Source organism: Stegostoma tigrinum, chromosome 3, assembly GCF_030684315.1.
Source record: "Stegostoma tigrinum isolate sSteTig4 chromosome 3, sSteTig4.hap1, whole genome shotgun sequence".
NCBI lineage: Eukaryota > Metazoa > Chordata > Chondrichthyes > Orectolobiformes > Stegostomatidae > Stegostoma > Stegostoma tigrinum.
The window spans coordinates 35,147,452-35,174,744 of record NC_081356.1 but is presented as its reverse complement, the minus strand read 5'-3'; the positions used below and the strand labels follow the sequence as shown (position 1 = coordinate 35,174,744).

The 27,293-nt window shown below is 41.1% G+C and overlaps 1 protein-coding gene across 2 annotated transcripts; it reads right to left on the bottom strand.

The window, feature by feature from the left end:
• Nucleotides 1-1,284: 1,284 nt before the first annotated feature.
• On the bottom strand, nucleotides 1,285-27,293 carry nipsnap3a (nipsnap homolog 3A (C. elegans)). Of its 2 annotated transcripts, none has more exons than XM_048527142.2 (6): nucleotides 27,018-27,293; nucleotides 11,838-11,921; nucleotides 10,814-10,988; nucleotides 7,819-7,968; nucleotides 3,760-3,846; nucleotides 1,285-1,532 (listed from the first exon to the last, which is right to left on the bottom strand). In XM_048527142.2, the coding sequence occupies exons 1-6, from the start codon at nucleotides 27,099-27,101 to the stop codon at nucleotides 1,456-1,458; spliced, it is 657 nt and encodes a 218-aa protein (XP_048383099.1). In that variant the 5' UTR covers nucleotides 27,102-27,293; the 3' UTR covers nucleotides 1,285-1,455. The 2 variants fall into 2 exon arrangements, with proteins under 2 accessions (XP_048383099.1, XP_048383098.1); XM_048527141.2 differs by having other exon boundaries at nucleotides 10,814-10,972; nucleotides 11,714-11,921; nucleotides 27,018-27,292.

The following is a 27,293-nucleotide window of genomic DNA, read 5'->3' as shown; positions in this document are numbered from 1 at the left end:
TAGTCACAGTGAGTCCATTACTGTCAGTCAAACTTACTCTGCCACGTAATCTTTCAGTCACATCAGCAAGTATAGAGCCCTAACCCTTAGACAGGGCATATCTTAATGAAGTGTATTGTGTGTAATTAAAATAATACATTAGATGGAAAACACAAATCTGCAGAACAGTTTGTACCATAGCAGAAGAGAAGAATCCAGCATGACAACATTGAGTTTTCCAGCTACAAACTTTGCTTAAAAAAATGCTCTAAAATTCAGTAATACATGGTAAGGTATTCCTCATTCACACACTTTAATCTATACTCTTGTTCTTAGAAAAACATACCACTCAGTTCCTTTTCTCCTGAAATTGAAATTTGCTTGCGTGTCAAAGTACTACTTACTTAAAAAAAAGAACAGCAGATGCTGTAAATCAGAGACAAAAATAGAAATGGATGGAAAAATCTAGCGGGTCTGGCTGCACATCTGGAGAGAAGATGGATCCACCGAAGCTGCCAGACTTGCTGAGCTTTTCCATCAATTTCTATTTTTGTCTCTATTTCTTACTTTTGTCTATTTTCATGAAATCTCTGAATAATTGCCAAATAAACCTGTAAGTGTAAAATTACAGGTAGTGCGCTGTCTTTTTTATCTTTCAAGTGTTAGGTCGTTCATCTCATCACAACCTATTTTGGGAGCACAGGCACAGCAAGAGACTGTTTAGCTCCTGAAGCCCATTTCAATGGCATTATGGCTGATCTGTGAGCTATGCACATGTTATAATATGTCACCAACTGAAGTTAGCCAATTCTAGAGCATACAAAAATTACTTTAAAAGAAAAACAAAGTTGATTCAGGGAGATTATCAAGAATGTTTGTCACTATTTATGAAGTAACATTAAGCCTAAAAGAGCACAATTTCCAAAATGTTTTATATTGCACAATTTACTTATGGTAGGATACAAAATCACACAATGCTAAGTGGTGACCAGAACTGAGTGACTGGGTGATACGTTCATCAATCAGGCCTGGAGACATAAATGTTTCAAACTCTGACACACTGCACACAGTTTCTGAACACATAATTTATCTTCCACTTATTACATTGTGCTGGAGGAATAAGTTTCATGGGTGACCACGCTGGTCAACTGGAAACACTCAAATCTTACCACCATCTCAAATACACTGGCTGATTAATACATTACTGTCCCTGTGTTAAGTAATCAAACTCATGAAAAAATGGAAACAAAGCACAAAAATATGCATCATTGTGATAAATTCCAAGATTTAACATCACACAACAGATTTGTGATTAATGTTTTATTCCAAGCAATTCAGCCATTAAAGTGTACAAAATAAAATTAGCTCTGGTCAGTGACCATTATCACAACGCAGCGAGGCTTGATTTCAAAGGGATCACTTGTATGACAGGCACCATTCAAAGAAAGCACAACCACCAGTGTTTAGTGTATGGAATCATTTCAGAGGTGAATATGAAGTTGGAAGTAGAAGCTTGTTAGTCTGTGTCACCAGGTATGAGGCACTATCCCTCACTGTAAAACAAAAACAAAAGAAAAAGTGCAGTAGTGTCCTGTAACATCAAAAACATATCACAGAATGTTACAACATTGGTCCAATATGATGTACATTGTGCGTCAAGCAGACACCATTAAAATGCTTGTGCTGAAACAATTATTACATCAGGAGACAGAAAAAAATTGTTTTACATATCTGAAAGTGGACCTGCTTTTCTGTTTTTCACTATTAATGTATAGAGATAACTGACAGACTCTTGTGACACTGTGGTAGTGTCTCCACATCTGAGCCAGGTGGTCTGTGGTCAAGTCCCACTGGCTCCAGAAGTGTGTGTGTGTGGCAACTGTAACTTTATGAGCTGTAACACAGATATTTGCACCAACACGTGACAAGAAGTAATTTCACTGGGAACCCGAAAGCTTAAGGAATTTTGTACAGAACCTTATTATCAAGGGCTCACACAGGGTTATTAAAGTCTATTTAACATATCAAGTGATCACTGCAAACACATGTGGACAGATTGGTGGGGGTTCCGCAAAGCACACTCTCAGTCTGCAAATGGGTGCCCAGAGTGCAGTGTTGACCACATTGTGAGCAGACAATACAGCAGACTAGATTGAAAGAAGGGCATATGACTCGCTGTTTCACCTGGTAAGAGGAGTTGGGGTTGAAAACAGTGGACGCAAGTGGGAGATCCAAATTCCTTTGTTTCCCTTATAGCTGTTCTGATAAATGCAACCTGCAACAGCAGCGCTTCAGAGATGCCTTTGTTTGTTCTCTCAAGTCTCTCTCATTCGCTACAACATCCACCATAGAACTTATGCATTTTACACCATCTTGCTTTAGATGACAGCCTCCCTTAAAACCAACCACCCAGTGGTTTTCCTCGAAGACATCAGACCAAGTAGGCTGCGTAAATTCATACCAGAAAAGGGGACAGCGGCTGATTGATGCTCTGTTTGGGTTCTGCCAGGGCCACTCGGCTCCTGGCTTTTTCTTTTAAAACAGAGTTTGGTTCAAACATGGACTAAAGAGCTGAATTCCAGGCGGGAATGTGACTATTCTTGACATCAAGGCCACATGTGACAGAGTGGGACATCAAAGAGAGATAGCAAAACTGGAATCATTATGAAGTGGGGAAAATGCTCTGCTAGTTGGAATCATGTCACACAAAAGGAGCTGTAGATGTTGGAAGTCAGTCATCTCAACTCCAAAATGTCACCGGATCTCCTCAGGGGAGTTTCTGGGGCTTAACCATCTTTAGCTGCTTCAAATGACTTTCTCTCATCAGGGCAGAAGTGGCGATGTTCACTAATGAACTGCACAACGATTCGCAAAAATCGTGACCTCCTATACCAAGGAAGTGCATGATACAAGACACAGGCTCGGTCTGACTTGTGGCAAGTCACATTCACATCACACAACTGACAGATAGTCATGATTGTCTCTAACAAGAATCGCCTCTATCAAGATCCTACTGTCCAGAAAATGAATGGACTAGCAATATAAATAAAGGTGACTATAAGAGCAAGTCAAAGGCTAGTAATCCTGTAGCAACTCACCTCCTGACTCCCCAATGCTTATCCACCACCTGCAGTATACAACTTGGGAATCTGATGGAACACTCCCCATTTTTCTGGATGGGTGCAGCTCTAACAGTACTCAAGAAGCCTGACGCCACCCAGCCCAAAGCAGACAAATGGCTGGAAACGGACTGGCAACCATTCACTCCCTCCACCACTGATGCTCGGGAGCAGCAGTGTGAACTACTAAAAGGCGCAATGGAGAAATTCACCAAGGGTCCTTAGAACGTATCTTCCAAACTCATGACCACTTCCCTCTAGGAAGACAGCGGCAGCAGAAATATGGCAGCACAACATCTGCAAGACGCTCACCATCATGACTGAGAAACATATTGCCATCCCTCAAGTCTTGCTTGGTCGAAAAGCCTGGAACTCCAGCCCAAAGACCACTATAAGCATACCTACACCAAATGCACTGCAGTGGTTCAAGAATGCAACTCACCAAGATTTTCACAAGGGCAATTAGGGATGGGCAATAAATGCTAGCCCAGCCAGCAGCATCAATATCCCGGAATTAATTTTTTTAAAAAAAATCAACTCTACCAGAAGCATACCACACCATGAGAAGCCCCCATAAATAAAGACAACTTTAAAAGCATGTAACTGAAATGACCAGACTCAGCAAGCAATCCATTCCCATATTCTCATAAAAAGGCCTTACCTGCTGCCACCACTCTAACATCTTCATGTGACCTGTGCCTTCCGGACGCTCGATGATCCCCATCTTCGTGCCACCAGAGGACATGGACTGTGAAAGCACAGCAGCAAATTAGAACAACTTCCTGTCCAGGTGATGAAGCGGTACAAGTACTGAAGAAGAGAATTTGAAACTGAGCTAACATTGGGTGCTGAGGGACTATGGGTAGTGTTTGAAATGTCTATTCAAAGTTATGGTATGAGATTTTTTAAATTTTTGTTTTTAAAATCTGTGCACTGCAAGGAGAAAAAAAAACTGTTTTGAAAGGAGGCATTTACCAGGATGGCTACTTACCTTCAGAGTCAGGAATTCAAGACCTGTTGTGCACTCTATTTTTGTGGCTATGCATTCCTGCCACGTGCAGACCATCAGCAGCCAAGGAATTGTTTACAAACAAAGGTGTTTTGGCTCTCCGTTAACTCAGCAGGTTTGAAGTGGAAACAAGTTACAAGTTACAGACGTGCAGTGAGAAAGACACTGAAGTATGTGCTAGAGATAATACGAACTGCAGATGCTGAAGAATCAGAGATAACAAGGTGTGGAGCTGTATGAACACAGCAGGCCAAGCAGCATCTTAGGAGCAGGAAAGCTGATGTTTCAGGCCTAGACCCTTCATCAGAAAAGCTGATTTCCATCAGATCTCTGATGAAGAGTCTAGGCCCGAAATGTCAGCTTTCCTGCTCGGCCTGCTGCGTTCATCCAGCTCCACACCTTGTTATCTTGAAGTATGTGCTGTTGTATTACCCAGCAGTAACTGCCTATTCTCCACAGTAGAATAACTCAGTTTAAACTTGAGGAAAAATGGTTACCTTTCCTGCAGCAGTTACTATAAATTGTGACCATTAAATTGATAAGTCAGACACAATCTACAAGACTCTTTGCCTCTTTGAACATTCTGAACATCTAGGGCCTAGCTAGCTGAAGGAAGATCATCTCAACATCAGAATTGGGAAACAAGAACCACTGAGCTGATTTTCCAGATTTTTTTTTTATCTTCACCAATAATCTTATTTTCCCTGTTCATCTGTGTCTGTGTAACTAGAAGTTTATAAACAGGTTAAAGTTTTAGCACCTCAATGTTACACACCAATGGTTTACAACCGTATACCTGCACAAACACCTCATTAGTTGTAATAAATAAGAATTATCTTTCGTTATAGAATTGTGGTCTGTGCTCTCAAATCAACTTTGGTGTAAAAGTCAAGTAAACTGGGGTATGGTTCAGAGTGAATGGGAACTGCAGATGCTGGAGAATCCAAGATAATAAAATGTGAGGCTGGATGAACACAGCAGGCCAAGCAGCATCTCAGGAGCACAGAGTGGCCTTTTTCTAAAAAAGGGAAAGTAACGTTTAGTAATACTGGAAATACTGGGGCTCTAATTACAGCGCATTACATAAGTGAGCTGTAATATTATTTATCAGACTTATCTTTCATGTGCATACAATCTGGTGGCATTCAACTTCCTTCATCATCAGTTGCAAGGACCTGTCACAAGCAAGATCAACATTCTAAAATCAGCCTTCTACAGGTAGAGTTCAATTGCAGAACACAATGCTTCCTGAAACAGCTACTTTTGTGCTTACTGTAATGCACAACTTGCTAGGATACTGATGTTCCCACACGGATCTGGGTCCAGGGCGTGATCAGACAATCAGAACTGTTATAATGCAAAGGAGGCCATTGAGCCCAGTCTGCGCCAGTTCGGAGCATTCTAACTTATTGCCAATCACCTGCCTTCACACCGTAGTCCTGCACATTACTTAAATAATCACCAAATCATCTAATATCCTCCTCAATGCTTTGATTGAACCTATTTCCACCACACTTCCATGTAGCATGCACTCCGAACCCAAACCGCCAGCTCTGTGATTTAGTTTATTTAACTTCACATTTGCTTCTCTTGCAAAACGCTTTAAAACTGCATTGCCTGGTTCTCCATCCTATTATGAGCAGGAACAGTTCATCCCCATTTACTCTGTTCAGATTTCATGATTTTGTAAGCTTCCATCAAATTTCCTTTCAAAAGGAAAACATTATCAACTTCTCCAATCTATTGTCAGAACTGAAATTTCTCAATAAACCAGTTCTGCACTTTCTCCAATGCATTCACATCCTTTCTATAGTGTGGTGTTCACAATGGTACACAATACTCCAGATGATGCTTAACTGGTCTCCTCTACAAATTCATTATAACTCTTCTGCCCTCATAGTTTATACTCTATTAATGAAACTTAGAATACTGTATGTTTTATTAACAGCTGTCTCCACCTGTCCTACCATCTTTAATGACATGTTACATACACACCCAGATCTTTATGCTCCTGCTCACCCTTTAGAATAATACATTATATTTTATACTCTCTTGCTTTCTCCCCATTTTCTTTGTATTAAAAATAAATGTGTCACCTCAGACTTTTCCCACATGGAATTTCATGCACCACTTATCCACTCATTCTACCAACTTGTCAATACCCTTTTGAAGGGTATACGATGTTCTCTTTAGTTTATAATTCGCCCAAACTTTAGAAAATCAGTACACATTGAAATAGTCCCCAGTGTATCATGATATACATCATTCTTATATGTCAAGAAAAGCAAGGATACCAATACTGGTTCCTAGGAACTTCTTTCCAAACTTTCTTCCAATCTGAAAAGTACCCATTAACCGATTCTGTTCTCACTTCACCCAGTCCACATATTTCCCAATGTTTCTTTTGTTGGACTGGACACATAATCCGGTCTGAAATTCTCTTGAACTTAATCTAGGAACGCTGGTCTCTCATTGCCCCTAACACTACCAATCTGTAGGTTATCACTAGGATTGCTCTGACATGCAGATTTGTTCCTCTATAGTCTTCCCACTAGCTGAAGAATTTATACTATACCAAGCAATGTAATTGCAAGCTTTTTACTCGTTGAACCCTCTGAAACATCCACTTTCTCCAGTACTACAATGATCTCCTTCACCAAAAGTGACAATCCACTCCATTTTTTTCCTATCCTGTATTGTCAGAACACATTGTAATCAGGGATACTTAATAATCTAACTTGCTTTTCCTCATGTCAGATGTTCATTATCATCACATCATAATCCCAACTGGCAATCTGTGGTTGTAATGTCCCGATCTTATTAACCCTGTGCATTCACATTAATGCAGCATAATCCTGATTTAGATTTCATTACTTTCTATGCAACTCAGACTCCACTTACTAATTTACTTTTCTCTATTCCAGTAGTCAGTCTCTCCAAATCCTGTGCGCATTCAGACATTACATTCAAATATGGTCTCTTGCTTCCCACACCCCTGTTGAGTTACCTTAACCCTTTCTAAATAGTAAAAGAAAAAAGCTCCTGCAAGGAACACAGTCCTGGCTCTGCTCTGCTGTTCAAACAGAACAGAAGAACCTTGAAGCTGCTAGTTTTGTGCTGCTTTAACACCATAGGCAATTAATTCTGATAGAGTGTCAACTTCCATGCCTTTCTACTTCAATACAAGTTATTTCATTAACATTAAAATCCCACTGATGGTAAAGCCTTTAACCACCCTTTCCAAGATCTTGGTATTTCTCTTCAACCACTCATAACAGCCTCCTCAAAAACCTCCCTTCCATCGCATCTTTCTTCCAAATGCCTTTCCCTCACTAAACCATGTTTAGACAGTGTTTTGCTGTACCAGAGGGTTAATCGAAATTGCTGCTGAACTTCAGAGCTTGATCTTGCGCTCAGAGTGTTAGAGTGCAGCGCAATGTTAAACATTGAATAATTTGGTACTCAGAGTCACCTCTTTGCCTTGCCTGTGAAAGTCCGGGTCTGACTCAATTACACTCAGATGAATCTTGGTTTCAGCGAAATCTCACATTGAAAACATTAAGTATTACATAAAGTACGTATGACAGAAATGATGGACCTAATATTTGGGAATACACGAACATATATCAAATAAATCACTTTCAAAATGAATAATTATGCAGAATTACTCCATTACAGATAATAGTCTTAAGCTTAAAACTTAGGTCTTACCTTTGTTGAGCTGGCCAAACTCACTGTGGAATACCCCAATTAGTGTGCAATAGCCCACATTGCTGTGCGCACTGACTGCTTTCTGGAAGGCTTTCCCCCATACAACAGGTCCACCTGGTACCATTTGATAAGTGACCAGCTCATATATGCCTATTTGGAATTAGGTACATTAAAAAAGAGAAAGGAAGCCATTTAATAAGTGCAAACAACGTATTTACAGAGAAATTTAGGGCACAGAAACAAAATACCAGAACAATGTGTGTACGTGCTCTTTTCTACAAAGGATTACAAAAACAACCTTGGGTCCGTATCTAGACAATTAAAATGTCTGATCAAGATGATGCTGAACTTTTACAAGACTCTAATTAGGTTACAGTGAGATATTGATGGAGAATCATACATTATCAGCACTCACCAATGAAAGGCATATCCTTTGTAGAACCTTAGTTTGAAATCCAAGAAAACCAAACAATGTACACTGATGCTGATGCATGTGTCAAGAGTTCAGTTTATCAAATAAAATCTTGTCTAATTAAGAACAATTGTATTACACAGATGTAAGAAAAATAAGAGTTTAATAGCTGGTATTCCAGATCATACAAGACCCAGGCAGTGACCACCTCCAACAAGAGAGAATCACATTATTTCCCCTTGACAATCAATGACACTGCCATTTCCAAATCCACTCCCATCTATAACTTGTGAGTTATTGTTGACCAGTAAAAACTGAACCAGCCATATATATACTGTGGCTACAACAGCAGGTCCAAGGTGTGGAATTCCTAGCCTCCAAATGCCTGCCTACCATCTACAAAGCTCAAGTCAGGTCAGGGATGGAATATTTTCTATTTGCCTGGATGAGTGCAGTTCAAACAACACTTGCAGTTTGATGCCATCCAGGACAAAGCAGCCCACTAGACTGGCACCCTATCGACTATTCACACTCTTCACCACTATGGCAAGAGTATGTGCTATCCACAGTACGCACCAGCATAACTCACCAAGGCTCCTCCAATAGCATCTTCCAAGCCAATGATCTTAATCTATAAGAACAAGGACAAGGGCAGCAGATACATAGGAAAAACACTGCTGACAAAATCCAAACCCCTCCCCCCCCCCCACCCCGGCCAAGCCACTAAATATCCTGACTCAGAACTATAATCATCATTCCTTCAGTGTCGCTGGGTCAAATGCTGGAACTCCTTTCCTGATCAGAACTGAGTGGCTCTACACTCCAAAGACTGCAACAATTTAAAGCTAGTTCACTACCAACTTCCCAAGGGTATTTAAGGATGGACAATAAGTGCTGACCTAGCTTACACCCAGATCATGGAAGCAGATAAAACTAACTTGGAGATAAGCTTGGACATAGAATTCAAGTAAGCATCAAGATCTGACTCACTGGTTATACAAGGGGTATCACAACATGCTTTATCTGACGCTGCTGATTCAAAAGGAAACTCCGCTGTACATCATACAAGTTGACAACCACAATGGTTGGTTGGCAATGGTCTATTGGTTTCAGCATAAAGTGAGGTGACACAGACAATAAACCAAAGCTGAGTTATGGTGGATCGTGTTCTAATATGAACAGAATCACAGAATCCCGACAGTGTGGAAGTGGGCCATTCGACCCATCGAATCCACACTGACCCTACTAAGAGCATCCCATCCAGACCCACGCTCTCTACATTATCCCTGTAACCCTGTAGAACCCATGGCTATTTCACCTAGCCTGCACATCATGGGCAATTTAGCACAGCCAATCCACCTAATCCGCACATCTTTGGACTGTGGGAGGAAACTGGAGCACCCGGAGAAAACCCATGCAGACACTGGAAGAATGTGCAAAGTGAATAAGAGCTATTTTGTAGAATCAAGTATTACATCTGTATATGAATACAGCTAGTTTCAGTTTAACACAGAACTATTTAACGTTGTTACACTTCAACACTGTTATCAAAATAGTGTAAATATATCTGTTTAGCATTGTCAGTTTAACTTTAATATGGTTTACCACAAACTTCCACCGTTATTCACATACTGTGGCAACCCTATTCACGAGGATTCCCACCTTGTTCCTTCCTTTACCTTCAATCCCTCCTCCTGTGCTGCCAAAACCTCCTCTGCGTTCCCATCTTTAGCAATGAAATTGTCCTTCAGCTACGCACCTCGTTCCTGGCTTCCATCGTGATCTTGCACAGAAATTCTGGGCACCATCTAGTGGTAGAGATTAGTTGCTGCCTGCATTGATCAACCTTTGCCACTAGATGGTGACCCGCTGAATTGAAAAGGATCTACTGACATTGCATTGCATTTCCCTTTAGTGATTTCATTTTGCAAGTTATTTAAAGTAGGAATACACAGTGCTACAAATTTTTGACACAGTATTTTGACCTGTGATTGTATTTATTTTCTGATCGGGAAATGTTCAAACGAATCCGAATCTAATTTTAGCAATAATTCCTATGGGAACCTACAAATGTCTTAGAGTTTTACTCAAAGTCATAGTTTTCAGAATTACAACCATAACCTACAGTGAAGGTTTGCTGTAATGCATTTGGATATTACAATAATCCACACAATGGTACTTGTAGTTCTTGGAAAACACATTACACCGAGCCACATAAACAAATAGTGCAAAGAATATACAGTTTCGTTTTTCTCGAAAGTCGCTGTGTACAACATCTTAAATTCATATAATCACGTTTGCACAAACAAAATGATCACTATAATCAACTTGAGACACGAGACAGATACTTCATACTGCTTTATTTCCAACCTTTGATCAATTACCATTTGTTGATATCGACTGTTCAAATACACGATTTTAATTGCTAGCTGTCTCATTGACTGTTGGCATTTTACAAAAAAAAGGCTGGAGATCCAAATGAACTTTCTGGTGGAAGTGGTTGCATTGTTGGGTGCCAACCTTCAACACTGCGAATGGAACAGCACGGACGGGTAAAGACAGAAGTTAGATGATTATGCTTGCCTTTTTTCGGTGGTTTGCCCAACTCCGCCCAGGGCACCATGTAGACAATCTCACTGGTCTGACTGAGCAGCATCGGCAGCATTTTTGAGATATAATTTTGTTGCCAGTCTTTATTGTTTGCCAGGGCTTCTCGGACTGCTGATCGCTCCTTGTAACTGCCTAAGGAAAAGATGATCTGAAATAGTCCAGCATTCATGTGTGTTAATAGTACAAGCCTTAGACACTGCAAGTGGAGGGGTCTGTATATTAAATATTACAAATAATCACATTAAATATGACAACCATAAAGTGATCTAAACAAAGTGCAGCAGACACACATATGCTTACTCCCCCAGCTCCTAATTTGCAGACCCATGTAAACGGTGGTGTGGCTCCTGAAAACACCATTTTTGACTCGAGAAATAGGCATTGCAATGTATTTCCAAACTATTTACTACTAAATGACTTGGAAGACAAGAACAGGAATAAACCACTCTGTCCCTCAAGCCAGCTGCACCAATTCTGTTTCAGCATTAGCCGTGATTGGGTTGCACGCTGGTCTCTGAATAACAGGGCTCTTGGGGTGATAAATTATACCAGGGATTCAGCACAAAAAGAGTGACATTCAAGAAAGCGCACCAAGGTAGCACTGTAGTTCATGATCTTGAGATGCTGTTTTTCAGAAAAGACATTAAAGTCCCTCTGACATGCCCATGAAGAACAGAATGCCAGAGTTCCCTATTAACACCTTCAGGATAAGGCCTCAGCAGAGTGGAAGGCTGGGAAACACGTGTGCCCATTTCCTGCGACATTCTACACAACAATGCATTCTGCCATTGCTCTCTTAGGGCCATTTCTCCTCCTGAGTAGAGAGTAAAACAGGCTATTTGAATAAGAATATCTTTGGTATTCTTTTCCTACCATATTTCCAAATATGAAAGACTTCATTCAGACACCCAATTCCCACTGACCAGTACCCAACTAGTTCAGATTGGGCAGTACGTAGGTGAATATTATCACTTGTAAGCTTCATAAAGTCAGCCACCTTCCCCGGCTGTATGACGTAACTGCGAAATTCATAAAAAGTGCCGCTGAGCTGATTGCTGCCTCTGGAAGTACCTATTGATCTCTGGAAGAGAGAGAGAGAACAGAAGATTGAACATCAACATGGATAAATCCCATTTTATTTTCTGCAACAGACCTTCACGTCACATTAGCTTCCTATCCATTAAAACAGGAGATGGTGGTGAAGTGGTAACGTTGCTAGACTAATTTCCCAGAGACCCAAACTAACCATGGCAGCTGATGGAATTAAACTCAATGAATAAAATCTGCAATTGAATGTGAAACCATCATCAATTGTCATAAAAACCGACCTGGCTCACTAGTGCCCATTAGGGCAGGAAATGTGCCTTCCATCTGTACATGAAGCAACACTCATGCTGAACTGTGTAATATACATACAGCTGACTTACATCATGATATCTCCAACATGCGCACACACACACAAGTGTACTGCTCCGAAAGGGCCTTTAAGTCAATTCAGCTTCACAGTACCTTAATACCTCTATTTAAAAAAAACTTTATGCCATCCAGGATAAAGCAGCATGCTTGACTGGCACTACATCACTCCCTCCACCACTAACACTCAGTAGCAGCAGTGTGCACCATCTACAAGATGCACTGCAGAAATTCACCACAGATCCTCAGACAGCACTTTCCAAACCAACGACCACTTCCATCTAGAAGGAAAAGGACAGTAGATTCATGGGAACACCACCACTTGCAAGTTCCCCTTCAAGCCAGTCACCATCCTGACTTGGAAATATATTATTGTCCCTTCACTGTTGCTGGGTCAAATTCCTGGAATTCTCTTCCTAACCAAATTTTGGGTCTACCTCCAGCACATGGACTGCAGCAATTCAAAAAGGCAGCTCACCATCACTTTCTCAAGGGCAACTTGGGACAGCAACAAATGCTGGCCAGCCACTGATGTCCACACTCCACGAATGCATTTTTTAAAAACGGACACTTTATATCATTTGTGTGCAGCTTTGCAGAAGATATATTCTATTCTTAGTTTTAATAAGCAGATGTAGCTCAAAAGGGTATGCGTAGATGATTTCATAGTTATTAGTCAATCAAGTCAGCTCATGCTGCTGATTTAGTGCACGTTTTATCAAAAAGGCAACGCCAGGGAAACACTAAAGTTTGAGATTCAGTCTTGACAATTAACAATGACTATTCAATCAATATTGTTATGGACTAGACCAAACCTCATTCAAATATATGAGGCAGATAGCCTAGAACCTAACTTTTAACTTGTTTAAAGGCAAGTGTAAAGGTGCTGTATTCTAGATGTAATTTGATTTGTCACAGAATTCGGCTTTAGGCAAAACACATTTTACTCTTACACCCAAATAAAATACCAATAAAAAAAAGAGTTGTTATGATTTTAACTCGATTAGAAAATTTAACAGAAAAGTAGATTGTTTAACTACTAAATAGCAACTGCTCCAATATAGTAACATTCCATAAACACACCTTTGTCAAAGGCGAATTCAGTAAAATACAGATTGTCTCACATATGATGTTTCGCCAGTCCAGGAGTAAAGAATATGAAGAGAAAATTCTGCCAGAGAGAGAAAGGGTTCACACTTTTTGCTGTAGTCTAAAGAGATGTATGGCAGCTTCTACAACCAACTTCAAAAACCACAACAGCCTGAAATCTAAACTAAAACCCTGGTTTTGACCGAGCCTGGCTCCACTCCTTCAGGCTGCTTCTACTGTTCTAACTTTCAAAAACACACAAGTTCTCAAAGCTGTATACGTTACCGGATTTATAGAGACAACTCGACACCTCTGACTCTAAACCTCTCTTCAAAAAAAAAGGACAAAATACTCCTCTTAAAGCCATAGGATTGTTACACACCAAAGTTGTTCAGAAATACAATTTCATCTCCATCCCAATTATGATACCGTAACTGAGTACATGACATTATATTTTTATTATTGGAGAATCTGGGTTCTTGCACTGGTGTTGCTGGCTTAGCATTTAAGGATTGCCAGTTTTGACAAATTTCCTGAATAATCCACGATACTATACTACTAATGCCTTTGTATGATATTACAGTGAAGCATATGGCAGCCTGACAAGTTCAAATAATTGAACTTATGACTCTTTAGAAACCTGCTGCAATTCCTGTGGTCTAGGCACAGAGTGCCGTGGCAGTGGGAATTCTAGGATTTTGCCCCAGTGAGAGAAGTGTAGTTTAATTAACAGAGAGTTGCTAAAACATTACGTAGTTTTTAAATAACTCGATTTGAGTTTTTCTGATAAAATAAAGGATGGCCAACAAAAGCAATGTGGTTTTATAGTGAATATAAGCTTCCAAAATGTTTTTAACTGAACAGCCACGAACCTATCAGGAGAACTAAAGCTATTAGAATAAAACCCAAAGTGACAGCATAGATAGAAACTGGCTGAGTAACAGAATATAGAAAACAACCATTTGTTACTTTCTGAACTGGAGAAAGGTATACAGTGGGGTGCCCTAGGGGTTGAAACAGGAACATTAATTTAGTATGTATCAAGAAAATCAATGGCCTTAGGCTTAGGTGTACAAGGCCTAATTCCAAACTTTGCAGATGATACAAAACTTTAATAATATTCTGATCTGTGGAAAGCATAGTGATAAACCACCAGGGAGCACTCAAGGGGCAGATGAAATTAAACACAAAGCATGAAGTGGCAGAGTTTGATTTGAAGAACAAGGTCAAGCTACAGAAAATAAAGGAAACTACTTTAAAATTGGTGTAGAAATACACAGACCTGAGTATCTGAGCGTAAATCCCAAAATAAGCGAAGCTGTTTCTGCAGACAGCTAGCATGGGCACATGGGCTGAAGGCGTCCCAATGTACTGCCACTGCTCTATATACTACAGAGGTGGGGAGGTGATGGCCTAGTGATATTGCCGCTGACCTGTTAATTCAGAGACCCAGATGACGTTCTGGGGACCCAGGTCTGAATCCTGCCATAGCAGATGGTGGGATCTAAGTTCAATAGAATATCTGGAGTTAAGAATCTAATGATGACCATGAATCCATTGTCGGGAAAAATCCATTTGCTTCACTATTGCCCTCTAGGGAAGGAAACTGCCATCCTTACCTGGTCTGGTCTACATGTGACTCCAAACCCACAGAAGTGTGGTTGACTCTTAGCTGCTTTCTGGGCAATTAGGGATGGGCAATAAGTACTGCCTAGCCAGCTATGCCCCCATCCCATGAATGAACAAAGGAAAAAAAAGTCAATTCACTTTATGTATCCTACGTCCATGAATTATCATCTGTGCCTCAGTTGGTAGCACTCCTCAAGAAAGTAATCCAGATTGACACTCTCCTGTGGTACTCAGGGAATTCCACACCACTGGATGTGCTATTTTCCAATATGATAGTAAAAATTGCTCCACAAGGTCCTATGGCACTGTTTCCAAAAGTAGGGGAGTTATCCAGTGTCCTGATAAGTATGCAACCCAAAAACAGACACGATTATTGAAGAATTCTCTGTAATTACAAAATAAGTAGTAAAATGTATACCTCAGTCAACATGGCTTTCTGCATGGGAAATCACATCTCATTAACTTAATTGAATGTTCTAAAGTAACATAGAGGATTGACAAGGACAGCGCAGTGGACGTGATCTGTATGGTCTTCAATAAGGCATTTGACAAGGTTCCTCATGGGAGGCTGGTTAGCAAGGTTGGATCACATGAAATTCAAGGAGAACTCGCCATTTGGATACAGAACTGGGTCCCACGTAGAAGACAGATGGTGGTGGTGGAGGGTTGCTTTTCAGACCGGAGGCTGGTGAACAGTGGCGTGCCACAAGGATCTGTGCAGGGTCCACTGCTTTTCGTCATTTTATAGAAATGATTTGGATGTGAACATTGGAGGTGTGGTTAATAAGTTTGAAGATGACACCAAAATTGGAGGTGTCATAGACTGCAAAGGAGGTTACTTCAGAGTAAAATGGGATCTTGATCAGATGGGCCAATGGGCTGAGAAGTGGCAGAGAGGGTTTAATTTAGATGAATGTGAGGTGCTGCATTTTGGGAAGGCAATTCAGGGCAGGACTTATTCACTTAATGGTAAGGTCCTGTGGAGTGTTGCTGAACAAAGAGACCTTGAAGTCTAAGTTCATAGTTCCCTGAAAGTGGAATCACAGGTAGACAGGATAGTGAAGGTGGTGTTTGGTATGCTTGTCTTTATTGGGCAGTGTATTGAGTATTGGAGTTGGGAAGTTATATTGCGACTGTACAGGACATTGGTTAGGCCATTATTGGATTACTGCATGCAATTCTGATCGCCCTGCTACAGGAAGGATGTTGTGGAACATGATCGGGTTCAGGAAAGATCTACAAGGATGTTGCCAGGGTTACAGGGTTTGAGCTGTGGAGAGAGGCTAAATAGACTGTGGCTATTTTCACTGGAGCGTCGGAGGCCGAGGGTGGCCTTACAGAGGTTTGTATAATCATGAGGGGCATGGATAGGGCAAATAGGCAAGGTCTTTTCCCCAGGGTGTGGGAGTCCAAAACTAGAGGGTGCAAGTTTAAGGTGAGAGAGGAAAGTTTTAAAAAGGAACCTAAGGGGCAACTTTCTCATGCAGAGGGTGGTGTGTGCCTGGAACGAGCGGCCAGAGGAAATAGTGCAGGCTGGTATAATTACAACATTTAAAAGGCATCTGGATGGGTATATGAATAGGAAGGGTTTAGAGGGATATTAGCCAAATGCTGACAAATGGGACTGGATTAATTTAGGATATCTGATCAGCACAGACAAGTAGACCACAGGTCTGTTTCCGTGCTGTACAACCCTTTGGCTCATTCAGTTTTAATTTTATTTTATATGGAGCAAAATAAATAACTGGAATTTTTCTTTTTGTTAATTCATTCATGGGATGTGGGCATCTCTGGTTAGGCCAGCATTTATTGCCCAGAGGGCAGATAAGAGTCTACCACACTGCAGTGGGTCTGGAGCCACACATAGTCCAGACTTGGTGAGGATGGTAGCTTCCTTCCCTCATGGGCATTAGTGAACAAGATGGGTTTGTCCAACAATCAGCAATGGATTCATTGTCATCATTAGACTCTGAATTCCACATTTTTTTTTAAATTGAATTCAAATTCCACCATCTGGCCAAGCCGAGATTCAAACCAGGTCCCCAGAACAATGTCTAGGTCTCTGGATTAACAGTCCAGCGATAAAACAAATAGGCCATCACCTCACCTTGAATTAGAGAACAGAATCCATACAGTATGGAAGCAGGCCATTAGGCCCATCGAGTTCACACCAGCCCAACCCCCTATCCTGTCACTGCATTTCCCTTGGTTAACCCATCGAACACGATGAGCCAATCCACCTAACCTGTACATCTATGGACCGTGGGAGGGAGACAGAGCACCCGGAGGAATCCCACACAGACACGGGGAGAATGTGCAAACTCCACAGAGACAGCCATCCGAGGCTGGAAGTGAACCTGGATCCCTGGTGCCGAGAAGCAGGAGTGCTAACCACTCGCCCATTTATGCCAAACTATGGACAGTGGAAAAATTTAACATCACACAAATATAACATGTTTCCACGGCCAAAGATGTTTTTCTGTAATTTTAGTTTATTGGGTTGTTAAAATATAAATATGTTTCAAATTACAAAGCTTTCCTTAGGATGTTTTAACAGAGGTGCTGCGTTGTAAAATGGGAAAAAGAAAGTTTAATCACTTAAGTGAGTACTCTATTGCCACATTTAACAGCATTTGTAAGTTTCAAAAGGGGTAACGACTGTGAATACTGACAGTTTTGCCACAAAATAGGATTTGTCATCATTTCTGGGACCTTAAGTACATTGGCTATTGTTTTGCATTACCAGAGTGACCACATTTTCTTCCTTCTTTGCTGAGATGTGGGTGTCACTGACAAGGCGAGAATTTGCTGCCCATCCCCAATTGCTATAATGTAAGTGGTTAATTAAGGCATTAAAATTGACACAGGGCAAAGCCCAGAGAAGGTAAAAATGCCCAGGGAGTGGAAAAAAAGACAGGAAATAAAATGCCTGCGAACAAGTGGAAATGACAAGAGAAGCGAAAAACAACCTCAATAACCATATCAGAGTGCTTTGAACTTGTGAAAGGGCTGAAATCAAGCAGGTTAGTGGCAGTGAAGGTTTACCAGATACACAGCTGCATCCAGATTAGCAGAATAACCCCACACAGAACAAGTCACTATTACTCTTGAAGCTATCGGTGTAGTGCAAATGACACATTATTGATGTAGGCCACTAACAAGAAAACAGTGTCATAATATCTCCATTTGTCAGCTTTTGATAACCTTCGCAGCCTTAGAAGAAATCCATTTACTGTAAGGGTGAAATTCAACTGATATGCTCAAAGGCGAGGACAAGAGTGTATATTTGTTCATAAGTTATTGACATTGATCAGCTGAAAGTTATCAACATGGAACCCTGAATGGCAACTTAATTTGGGATCACCGTGTGGACAAAGTGTTTGACGAGATGTTATTGGATTCTTTAATGCTATCAAAGTCCACACAACTGGCCAGACAGGCTGAGGTGAGGAAACAAAAAAGTGACTTTATTCAAGGTCACACTGGGGAAAAATGATAGACTTGCAGTTTATGGGTCAATGAAGTGCAAGGACATCTACACAGTGGTCAAGAAAGCACAAAGAGCATTGTTTTGCAAATTCCAGACCAGGAGTACCTGATCAGAATTCTGCAGGTTATTAAAGGATTGAGGAAGTCTACTCCTCTCAGTTGTACAGTGGTGAAGAGAAAAGGCTTTGCAGCTTACAGGTCCAAAACTGAAAATAATCACTTTAGTCAACCTGAGGATTTCATGCGACAGGATAATTTCCCTGGATTTTGATTAACTGTAAAAGTGATGGTATCGGAGAACTGATGGGATTTTTTTTTGATTAGATTCCCCGCAGTGTGGAAACAAGCCCTTCGGCCCAACAAGTCCACACAGCCCCTTGAAGCATCCCACACAGACCCATCCCCCTATAATCAATAGCCTGAACACTACAGGCAATTTAGCATGGCCAATCCACCTTTTCTTCCATTGGTATTTGAAATCTTTTAAACTGTGTTACATATGGATTAGTTTTATTTTTCTTTTGTATAACAATGTCCTGTTTTAATGTTAAATGTGTTTATGTTTCAACAAAAGGCCACCAGGTTAATAAAAAAGAATATGATCAAGCCAGATATTATTTTGGGACGTGACTTGTCCAATGGTAACATCAGTAGGGATGAAAACAATTGTCACGAGAGAAAACAATTACAAACACTGTCTCCTCTTTGCAGGAGAAGCAGCAAAACCAAACTTGCAAAAAGCATGACAAAACACTACAGGCTTCAACTGAAAATTAAGAAAACAGTTGAAAACTAGATTGGAAAGCCTGAAATCACTACAACACATATTTCTGCGAGTTACGGACTGATTTTTGGAAGGGCGGCTAGGGGGAAGTACCTCCAACTGGGAGGCAGGAAGGTGTAAATAAAGTGTTAGAGACTTGGGAGAAGGTGTGGTGTAAAGGGTAAATTGCAAATACGTAAATGAGAGTAGTGTTGTATGAGATCACATGATAGGACTCTGGACAATGAAGCTTCGATGTTAAGTGTAGTGTTAATGTCACGATAATATAATCGTTGCTTTAAAACCAGGGACTTTAATGGGCTAAATTGTTTGTAAAAAAGTGGCCAAATGCTAGGTATCCTTAAAGTGATAAGAGGCAGCCAAGCAGAAATTAACATAAATAGCTGTTTGACTATGCATAAGAGGTTGGAGGTCATAGGATGTCATTGCAAGTGTTGTCAGGTATAAGTGGACTGTCTCGCCTGCATACCAATAAACCCCAGCCACGCCCTTTCCAAATTCCGTTATAAATAGCGCTGATCCATATTTTCATAAAACTAAAAGGATTTCTCATCACCTGAAGAAAAACTGCCCTTAACTCTTGCAGAATTGGGTATAACAATAGCTAGATTGAGATTTCGTAGCAAGCAATATGATAGCTGATATATAGTAGACCTTCCCGGGTCAACTCTTTCAAGGGGGCAGAAAGATGACTACTGATGCTAATAAATCTGCAAGATGAAAAAGAGACTGACTGGTCTTAGAGCATACCTGAAAAAGCCAGTTGAAAGCTGAAAGAAGAACAACAGCAAGAAATGTTAATTCTACTTGTGTGAAGCTGTTTCATCTGTAATTGCAAGATTTATATTTTATTTGCAATTATTATTAAAACTCAATAAGCCTCTTAGTTTCTCTATAAATCAAGAGGAAATTAATTGGAATCAATATAGATTTTGGTTTTTGCCTCCAAAAAAACTTTTATTTCATTGACTAAGCTTTTTGGAAATTTCTAGGATCAATGAGACCATTGTATAACAAATTACATTTTGGACTTTGTGTAGTGATTTTGATGAATATTGTACTGTAGATTTTCAATCTCAAGACTTGCCTTTTAATGTGTTAAAATTACAATTGGGCTGCAACCAGAGTCTCAAAACTCTTTAATTGTTCTCTTATTCAGTTTTAGCATGCATGTGTTCATTTTTCTCTTGCTTAGAGCTAATCCCAAAAAGCTGAACACAGAAGAGATGGACAGAAATGAGTTGAGTGCAAGGTTTCTATCTATTTTCAATTTAATATCTTTGCTGAGCTTTAGTCTTGTGAGAAGATGCTGCTCAAATAAGCCACACGTAAGCAAGCGCTGGCATGCTTAAAGTAGTAAAGAAAAACTGAATACTACAAGAAAGACGTCCAAGTTAAAGCAACCATATTTTTATTGAAATCAGGTTATATTAGTTACTTATAAAAAGAGCCAACCAATTGCTGAAAATATGAAGCAAAAATGGACAATAGTAGAAATACACTATGGGCAGAACTGGAGGAAGCCCGAGATCTAATCATGCTAATACATCTGCAAGACGAAAAGGAAACTGACTGATCTTAGAGAAGACTAGAAAGAGAAGACGCGGTTTAAGAATAAGAGGTATCCCTTTTACGATAGAGATGAGAAGAATTATTTCATTTCTCCCACAGGATTTTTTGGCTGGTAGCTTTCTCTTAGCTAGAAGGCAGTGGAGGCCTTCAGACTTTCTTGATATAATATCATGTACAAGTTGGGGACCCAGTGACTTCCCTCCTCAGCCCTGATTAAATCCAAGATGGACAGGCTTCCTGCAGCATTTCCAATCGAGGTCATAAAGTGAGCAATTAATGTCTCATCGTACCCCACTGGTATTTGACCAGCAGCAGACGTAGCAGTCACCATTTTGGAAGCCAAAAGGAAGCTAGGTGTTTTTTTTTGCCTGAAGGCTCCAGAGGGAAATTCTGCTTGTCAGGCATTTAGTTCCTTATCAAGGAGCCCCACTTCGAGAATGGTTGTCCACTGACAGCTGGTACCTGCCATTTACTTCAAACCCACATGCACGCTCTTCACTGTTTCTTCAGCTTTTGCTGGCAAAGCCAGATTATAAATCTCAAAATCTTAACCCATGAAGTACTGAGGCATACTCCTGAAAACTCAATGACACTGGGTCGGACAGAATGAAGGTCAATTGGAACCCGAGAGCACCGCTGTATGGAGAGCTACTGTTGAGTAAAAGAAACCAAGGTCAGCCTGCAGATGTTACAAAAACCTGCTTAAGAGAAATTAGAAGTGGTGTGGTATGGAGGAGAGGATTGGCAAAACTATTTTGGGCAGGAGTGAAAAGAACAGCGTGGTCATTCTGGGAGACTTTAGCTTCCCTAACATTGACTGGAAATGCTATAACTCTAGTACGTCGGATGGATCAGTTTTTGTCCAATGTGTGCAGGAGGGTTTCCTGACTCAGTATGTCGAAGGGCCGACAAGAGTGGAGGCCACACTGGATCTGGTACTTGATAATGAACCAGGCCAGGTGTTTGATTTAGTGGTTCGTGAGCACTTTGGAGAGAGTGACCATAATTCCGTTATGTTTACTTTAGCAATGGAAAGTGATAGGGACATGCCACAGGGCAAGAGTTATACATGGGGGAAGGGCAATTATATTGTGATTAGGCAAGACTTAGGAGGCATAGAATGGGTTAGCAAAATGCAGGGGATGGGGACAATCGAAATCCGGGGCTGGTTTAAGGAACAGATATTGCGTGCCCTTGATAAGTATGTCCCTGTCAGGCAGGGAGGAAGTGATAAGGTAAGGGAACCGTGGTTTACTAAAGAAATTGTACCCCTTGTTAAGCGGAAGATGGGGGCTTATGTGACAAAGAGACGAGATGGTTCAGATGAGGCGATGGAGAGTTACAGATTAGCTAGGAAGGATTTAAAGAGAGAGTTAAGAAGAGCGAGGAGGGGACATGAGTAGACATTGGCAGGTACAATAAAGGAGAACCCTAAAGCTTTCTATAGATATGTGAGGAATAAGAGGGTGACTAGGGTAGGAATAGGGCTAGTCAAAGACAGAAGTGGGAAGTTGTGTGTGGACCCTGTGGAGATTGGAGAGGTGCTAAATGATTATTTCTCATCTGTTTTCACTGAGGAACAGGAGAATATTGTAGAGGGGATGACTGAGTTACGGGCTACTAGAATTGAAAGCATTAAGGTTAGTAAGGAGGAGGTGTTATCACTTCAAGGCATGAAGGTAGATAAATCCCCTGGGCCAGATGGGATTTTTCCGACAATTGTCTGGGAAGCTAGCGAGGAGGTGGCGGATCCTTTAGCCTTGATCTTTAAGTCCTCATTGTCTACAGGTTTAGTAGAAGTGGACTGGAGGATTGCAAATATTGTGCCCTTGTTCAAGAAGGGCAGTAGGGATGACCCAGGTAATTATAGACCTGTGAACCTTACGTCTGTTGTAGGAAAAATTTTGGAAAGGATTGTAAGAGATAGGATTCATAATCATCTAGCAAGCAACAATTTGGTTGGAGATAGTCAGCATGGATTCGCCAAGGGCAGGTCGTGTCTCACAAACCTCATTGAGTTTTTTAAGAAGTTGACCAAGCATGTGGATGAGGGTGGGGCAGTTGACGTGGTGTACATGGACTTCAGTAAAGCCTTTGATAAGGTTCCACATGGTAGGCTATTGGAGAAAATACAGAGGAATGGGATTGAGGGAGATTTAGCAGTTTGGATTAGAAACCAGCTTTCTGTAAGAAGGCAACGAGTGGTGGTTGATGGAAAATATTCACCCTGGAGTCCGATTACTAGTGGTGTGCCTCAAGGATCTGTTTTGGGACCACTGCTGTTTATCACTTTTATAAATGACTTGGACGCAGGCATTGGTGGATAGGTTAGTAAGTTTGCAGATGACACTAAAGTCGGTGGAGGGGTGGACAGTGTGGAAGAATGTTGCAGGTTGCAGGGAGACTTGGATAAACTGCAGAATTGGGCCGAAAGGTGGCAAATGGAGTTTAATATGGATAAACGTGAGGTGATTCACTTTGGAAGGAATAACAGGAAGGCAGAATACCGGGTCAATGGAAAGATTCTTGGTAGTGTAGATTTGCGGAGGGATCTTGGTGTCCATGTGCATAGATCCCTGAAAGTTGCCACCCTGGTTGATAGTGCTGTTAAGAAGGCTTACGGTGTTGTAGGTTTTATTGGCAGAGGGATTGAGTTCCGGAGCCGTGATGTCATGCCGCAACTGTACAAAACGCTAGCGCGGCCTCATTTGGAATATTGCGTGCAGTTCTGGTCGCCCCATTACAGGAAGGATGTGGAAGCATTGGAAAAGGTGCAGAGGAGAATTACCAGGATGTTGCCTGCTCTGGAGTGCAGGCCCTATGAAGAAAGGCTGAGGGACTTGGGTCTGTTCTCATTGGAGAGAAGGAGGATAAGAGGGGATTTAATAGAGACATACAAGATGATCGGAGGATTAGATAGGGTCGACAGTGAGAGTCTTTTTCCAAGGATGATGGTCTTCAGCTTGTACAAGGGGGCATAGCTACAAATTGAGGGGTGATAGATTTAAGACAGATGTCACAGGCAGGTTCTTTACTCAGAGTGGTAAGGGTGTGCAACGCCCTGCCTGCCAATGTAATGAACTCAGCCACATTAGGGGCATTTAAACAGTCCTTGGATAAGCATATGGATAATGATGGGATAGTGTAGGGGGAGGGGCTTAGATTAGTTCACAGGTCGGCACAACATCGAGGGCCGAAGGGCCTGTTGTGCGCTGCATTGTTCTATGTTCTATATCGTCTGAAGAAATGAAAATAGCAGTCCACCTGAAGAAATATGAGAAGGCATTCACATTCTATTTTGACTTATACATGTTGGAAAATGGTTGGTGTTGGGAGATGCAACCTCACCAAGATAAGATGGAGTAGACATTCAAGCATGTATTCCAAAGAGCTGTGTTTGGCATACACAGGAATGAAACTAAGGATACAGCAGTGAACATAGACTGGGGATTCTGTCTGTCTCAAGAAGAAAACACAACCAGTAAAAAATATTGATTAGAGAGACAAAAAAGAAACAATCGGGATACAAAAAAGACTCAAAGATAATGGCAACTTTCACTGTTACCAATGATACTATACATCAACTAACCCATCATGGTCACAGGTTAAAACCTTGCGATTTAAAGATACCCTAAGGATTCTAAATTGTATTTTTTTTAAACCTTTCATACTGGACACTATTCCTTTTTAACATTGTTATGTGCAAATGTGAGCATGTAGCTGACCATGAGGGCCCTCATGATTTCAGAGGCTCTGTGCTTTGTATTGCATCTTGAATATTATTCCTCAATACTAGCAGATAATAAATTTGTTTTCACCCAAGAAATCTTTGAAATGGGTATCAATTGCTGCTGGTAGAAACAGATCACTACATTTTAACTGGTCAAAGATATAAGCCGATGGAAGAAGAACTTAAAACTTCAAAACACTCGCGTTGACGTACCCCTCCTTACTGGCGATTACATTAAACCTTGCTATGTAAATAGAAGATTGTTTAGAGTCAGAAAGGTCGACACCACAGAAAAAGGCCCTTTGGTCTACTCAGTCTGCACCAATCAAAAGCAATGACCTAACCATCCTAAGCCCATTTTCCAGCACTTGGCCCATGGCCTTGAATGCCTTGGCATCACAAGTATATATCTAAATTCAACTCCTCCTGTCAAATGAAAACTGTTCCCACATTATATTCTTATCTGCCAGGCCTCTAACTGCTTATTCAACCCGTCCATATCCGTCTGCTCCTTCAACACGTCCCCCACACACGGTTTCTCACCTATCTTTGTGTTGATGCAAAGATAACTAATATGCCTTCAGAACCAGTGGTTACCAAAAGCCTAATAATAAAATGTGAGGCTGGATGAACACAGCAGGCCAAGCAGCATCTCAGGAGCACAAAAGCTGACGTTTCGGGCCAAGACCTCTGATGAAGGGTCTAGGCCCGAAACGTCAGCTTTTGTGCTCCTGAGATGCTGCTTGGCCTGCTGTGTTCATCCAGCCTCACATTTTATTATCTTGGAATCTCCAGCATCTGCAGTTCCCATTATCTCTGTTACCAAAAGCCTAGCGTCCATCAGTCTCTGTTGATCCTGACCAAAAGGACAGCCTCTCTCATGATCCACTACAACGATTAAAGACATATACAACTTAAAGATGTACTGCAGTAACTCACTGAAGTTCCTCCAACAGCACCTTCCAAATCTGTGACCGCAGGTTGTCAAAATAGGACATCTATCTAAATGGACAAAGGCAGATGTATTGGAACACCACTGCCTGCAAATTCCCCTCCAAGCTGCAAGGCATTCTGGGTTGAAACTATCATCAGCATTTCCTTATTGTTGCTGGGACAAAATCCTTAAACTCCCTTCTTAACAGCATTGAGTGTCCTTACATGCCAAGGCCTATAGAAGTTCAAGATGACAACTCACTGTGACCTTTTCCAAAGCATCAAATGCTGGTTTCGTGAGCAACACCCAGCTCCAAAAGAACAAATTAAAAAAAATTATGTCCCTGAAATAAATAGCTTGGTACGCCATTTGAGAAGACAATTAAGATTCAACCATATTGTTGAACTCCATGCCAAAATAAAGAAAGAGATTTCTCTGCCTAATCACAGCAGGTGACAATGGTTATGGCTGTCACTACTGAAAGTTTATTTAATGTTCTATTTTTCAAATATAAATTCCATCAGCTCCTGTGATGGGATTTGAACTTGTATTCCCAGATGATTAGCCTGGGTGCTGGATTATTAGTCCAGTGTCATTACTACTGCACCAGCAACTTCTCTTCCACTGGTTACAAAGTACTTCTGGTAGCATCCCTATCCCTGAATCAGGGGGCCCAGTTCAAGTTGCTATGAGAAAATAGGCTAAAGAAACTGCTAGAAAAACTCAGCAGGTCTGGCATTGTCTGTGGAGAGAAAGCAGAATTAATAATTTGGGTCCAGTGTACAGTTCTTCAGGACAGAAGGGTCAGCAGACCTGAAATGTTAACTCTTTCTCTCCACAGATGCTGCCAGATCTGCTGAGGCTTTCCAGCACTTTCTGATTTTGTTTCCGATTTCCAGCATCTGCAGTTCTTTCTTTTTGTTTTGTTTAATCATACAGGTTTTATTTACTTTAATTTGCTCAATTGTTATACTTTTCCATTTCAAATTACCAGTTCTCTTTAAAGCTGACGCAATCAACTTTCCATCCGTCTAAAACTTTAAATTCTTTCAACATCGGTGCCATGTTAAAAATTATGAGAGATATTTTGCATCATATTTTGATCCAATAGTATCTGCAACTGAAAAGCCAGTTTGCCTCATAAGTTTCGATCAGTTGATCACAACTCAATGGTCCTGACGGTAGTGTCTTTTGTGTGCAAGGTATTCTTCTGACACACTCCCCTACCAAGGGCCTACATTCCAGTGAGACTGGTCTGGTTTCACAGCTCCAGCACCATTGCTGACGTGCTTCACTACATGCAACTTGGAGTAACTTTTACTGAGCCTACAAATAATTCTGTCCATTTCACAAATCATCTACCCCAATTTTAAAGGGAAACGTTTCGCCTGCCTCGGGAAAGCACGTCAATATTATACGAAATTCCGAAGGCAAAGTTTTCTATTAAGCCAATTTAAGTCTCGAGGTCAAAATAACCAGGGACTCGAACCCCTTACTGAAAATAAATCCTTTGTTTCAGTTGTTCCGTTTTCCTTACCTGCTGTCCCATGCTACTAGGGTAGGACAGAGACCTTGGAGCTGCTGCATAGCTTCTGTTCAACGCACTCCTGAGAATATACATGGCCACGGGACACGGACAACAGGAGCTGGAACGCTGCAACAATACAATCGAACGTCCGGACAATTACTTGGAACTCAGCGATTGCCACAGTACGTTCCAAACGGATAACCGGACACCGACCAGGTCAAACCACACTTCATTCAGCCCACCCCAGCCTCGTACGGTAGCCGCGCTAGTTCAGGATACCAAATG

Bases quoted from the DNA above. Each gene is read 5' to 3' on its own strand.
- nipsnap3a (XM_048527141.2), bottom strand. From the start codon at position 27,101: ATGTATATTCTCAGGAGTGCGTTGAACAGAAGCTATGCAGCAGCTCCA. The intron at 7,969-10,813 runs GCAAGCATAATC...AATTCCAAATAG, and splicing joins GGGCAAACCACCGAAAAAAG to GCATATATGAGCTGGTCACT. The intron at 3,847-7,818 runs GTAAGACCTAAG...GTGCTTTCACAG, and splicing joins GTTTGGCCAGCTCAACAAAG to TCCATGTCCTCTGGTGGCAC.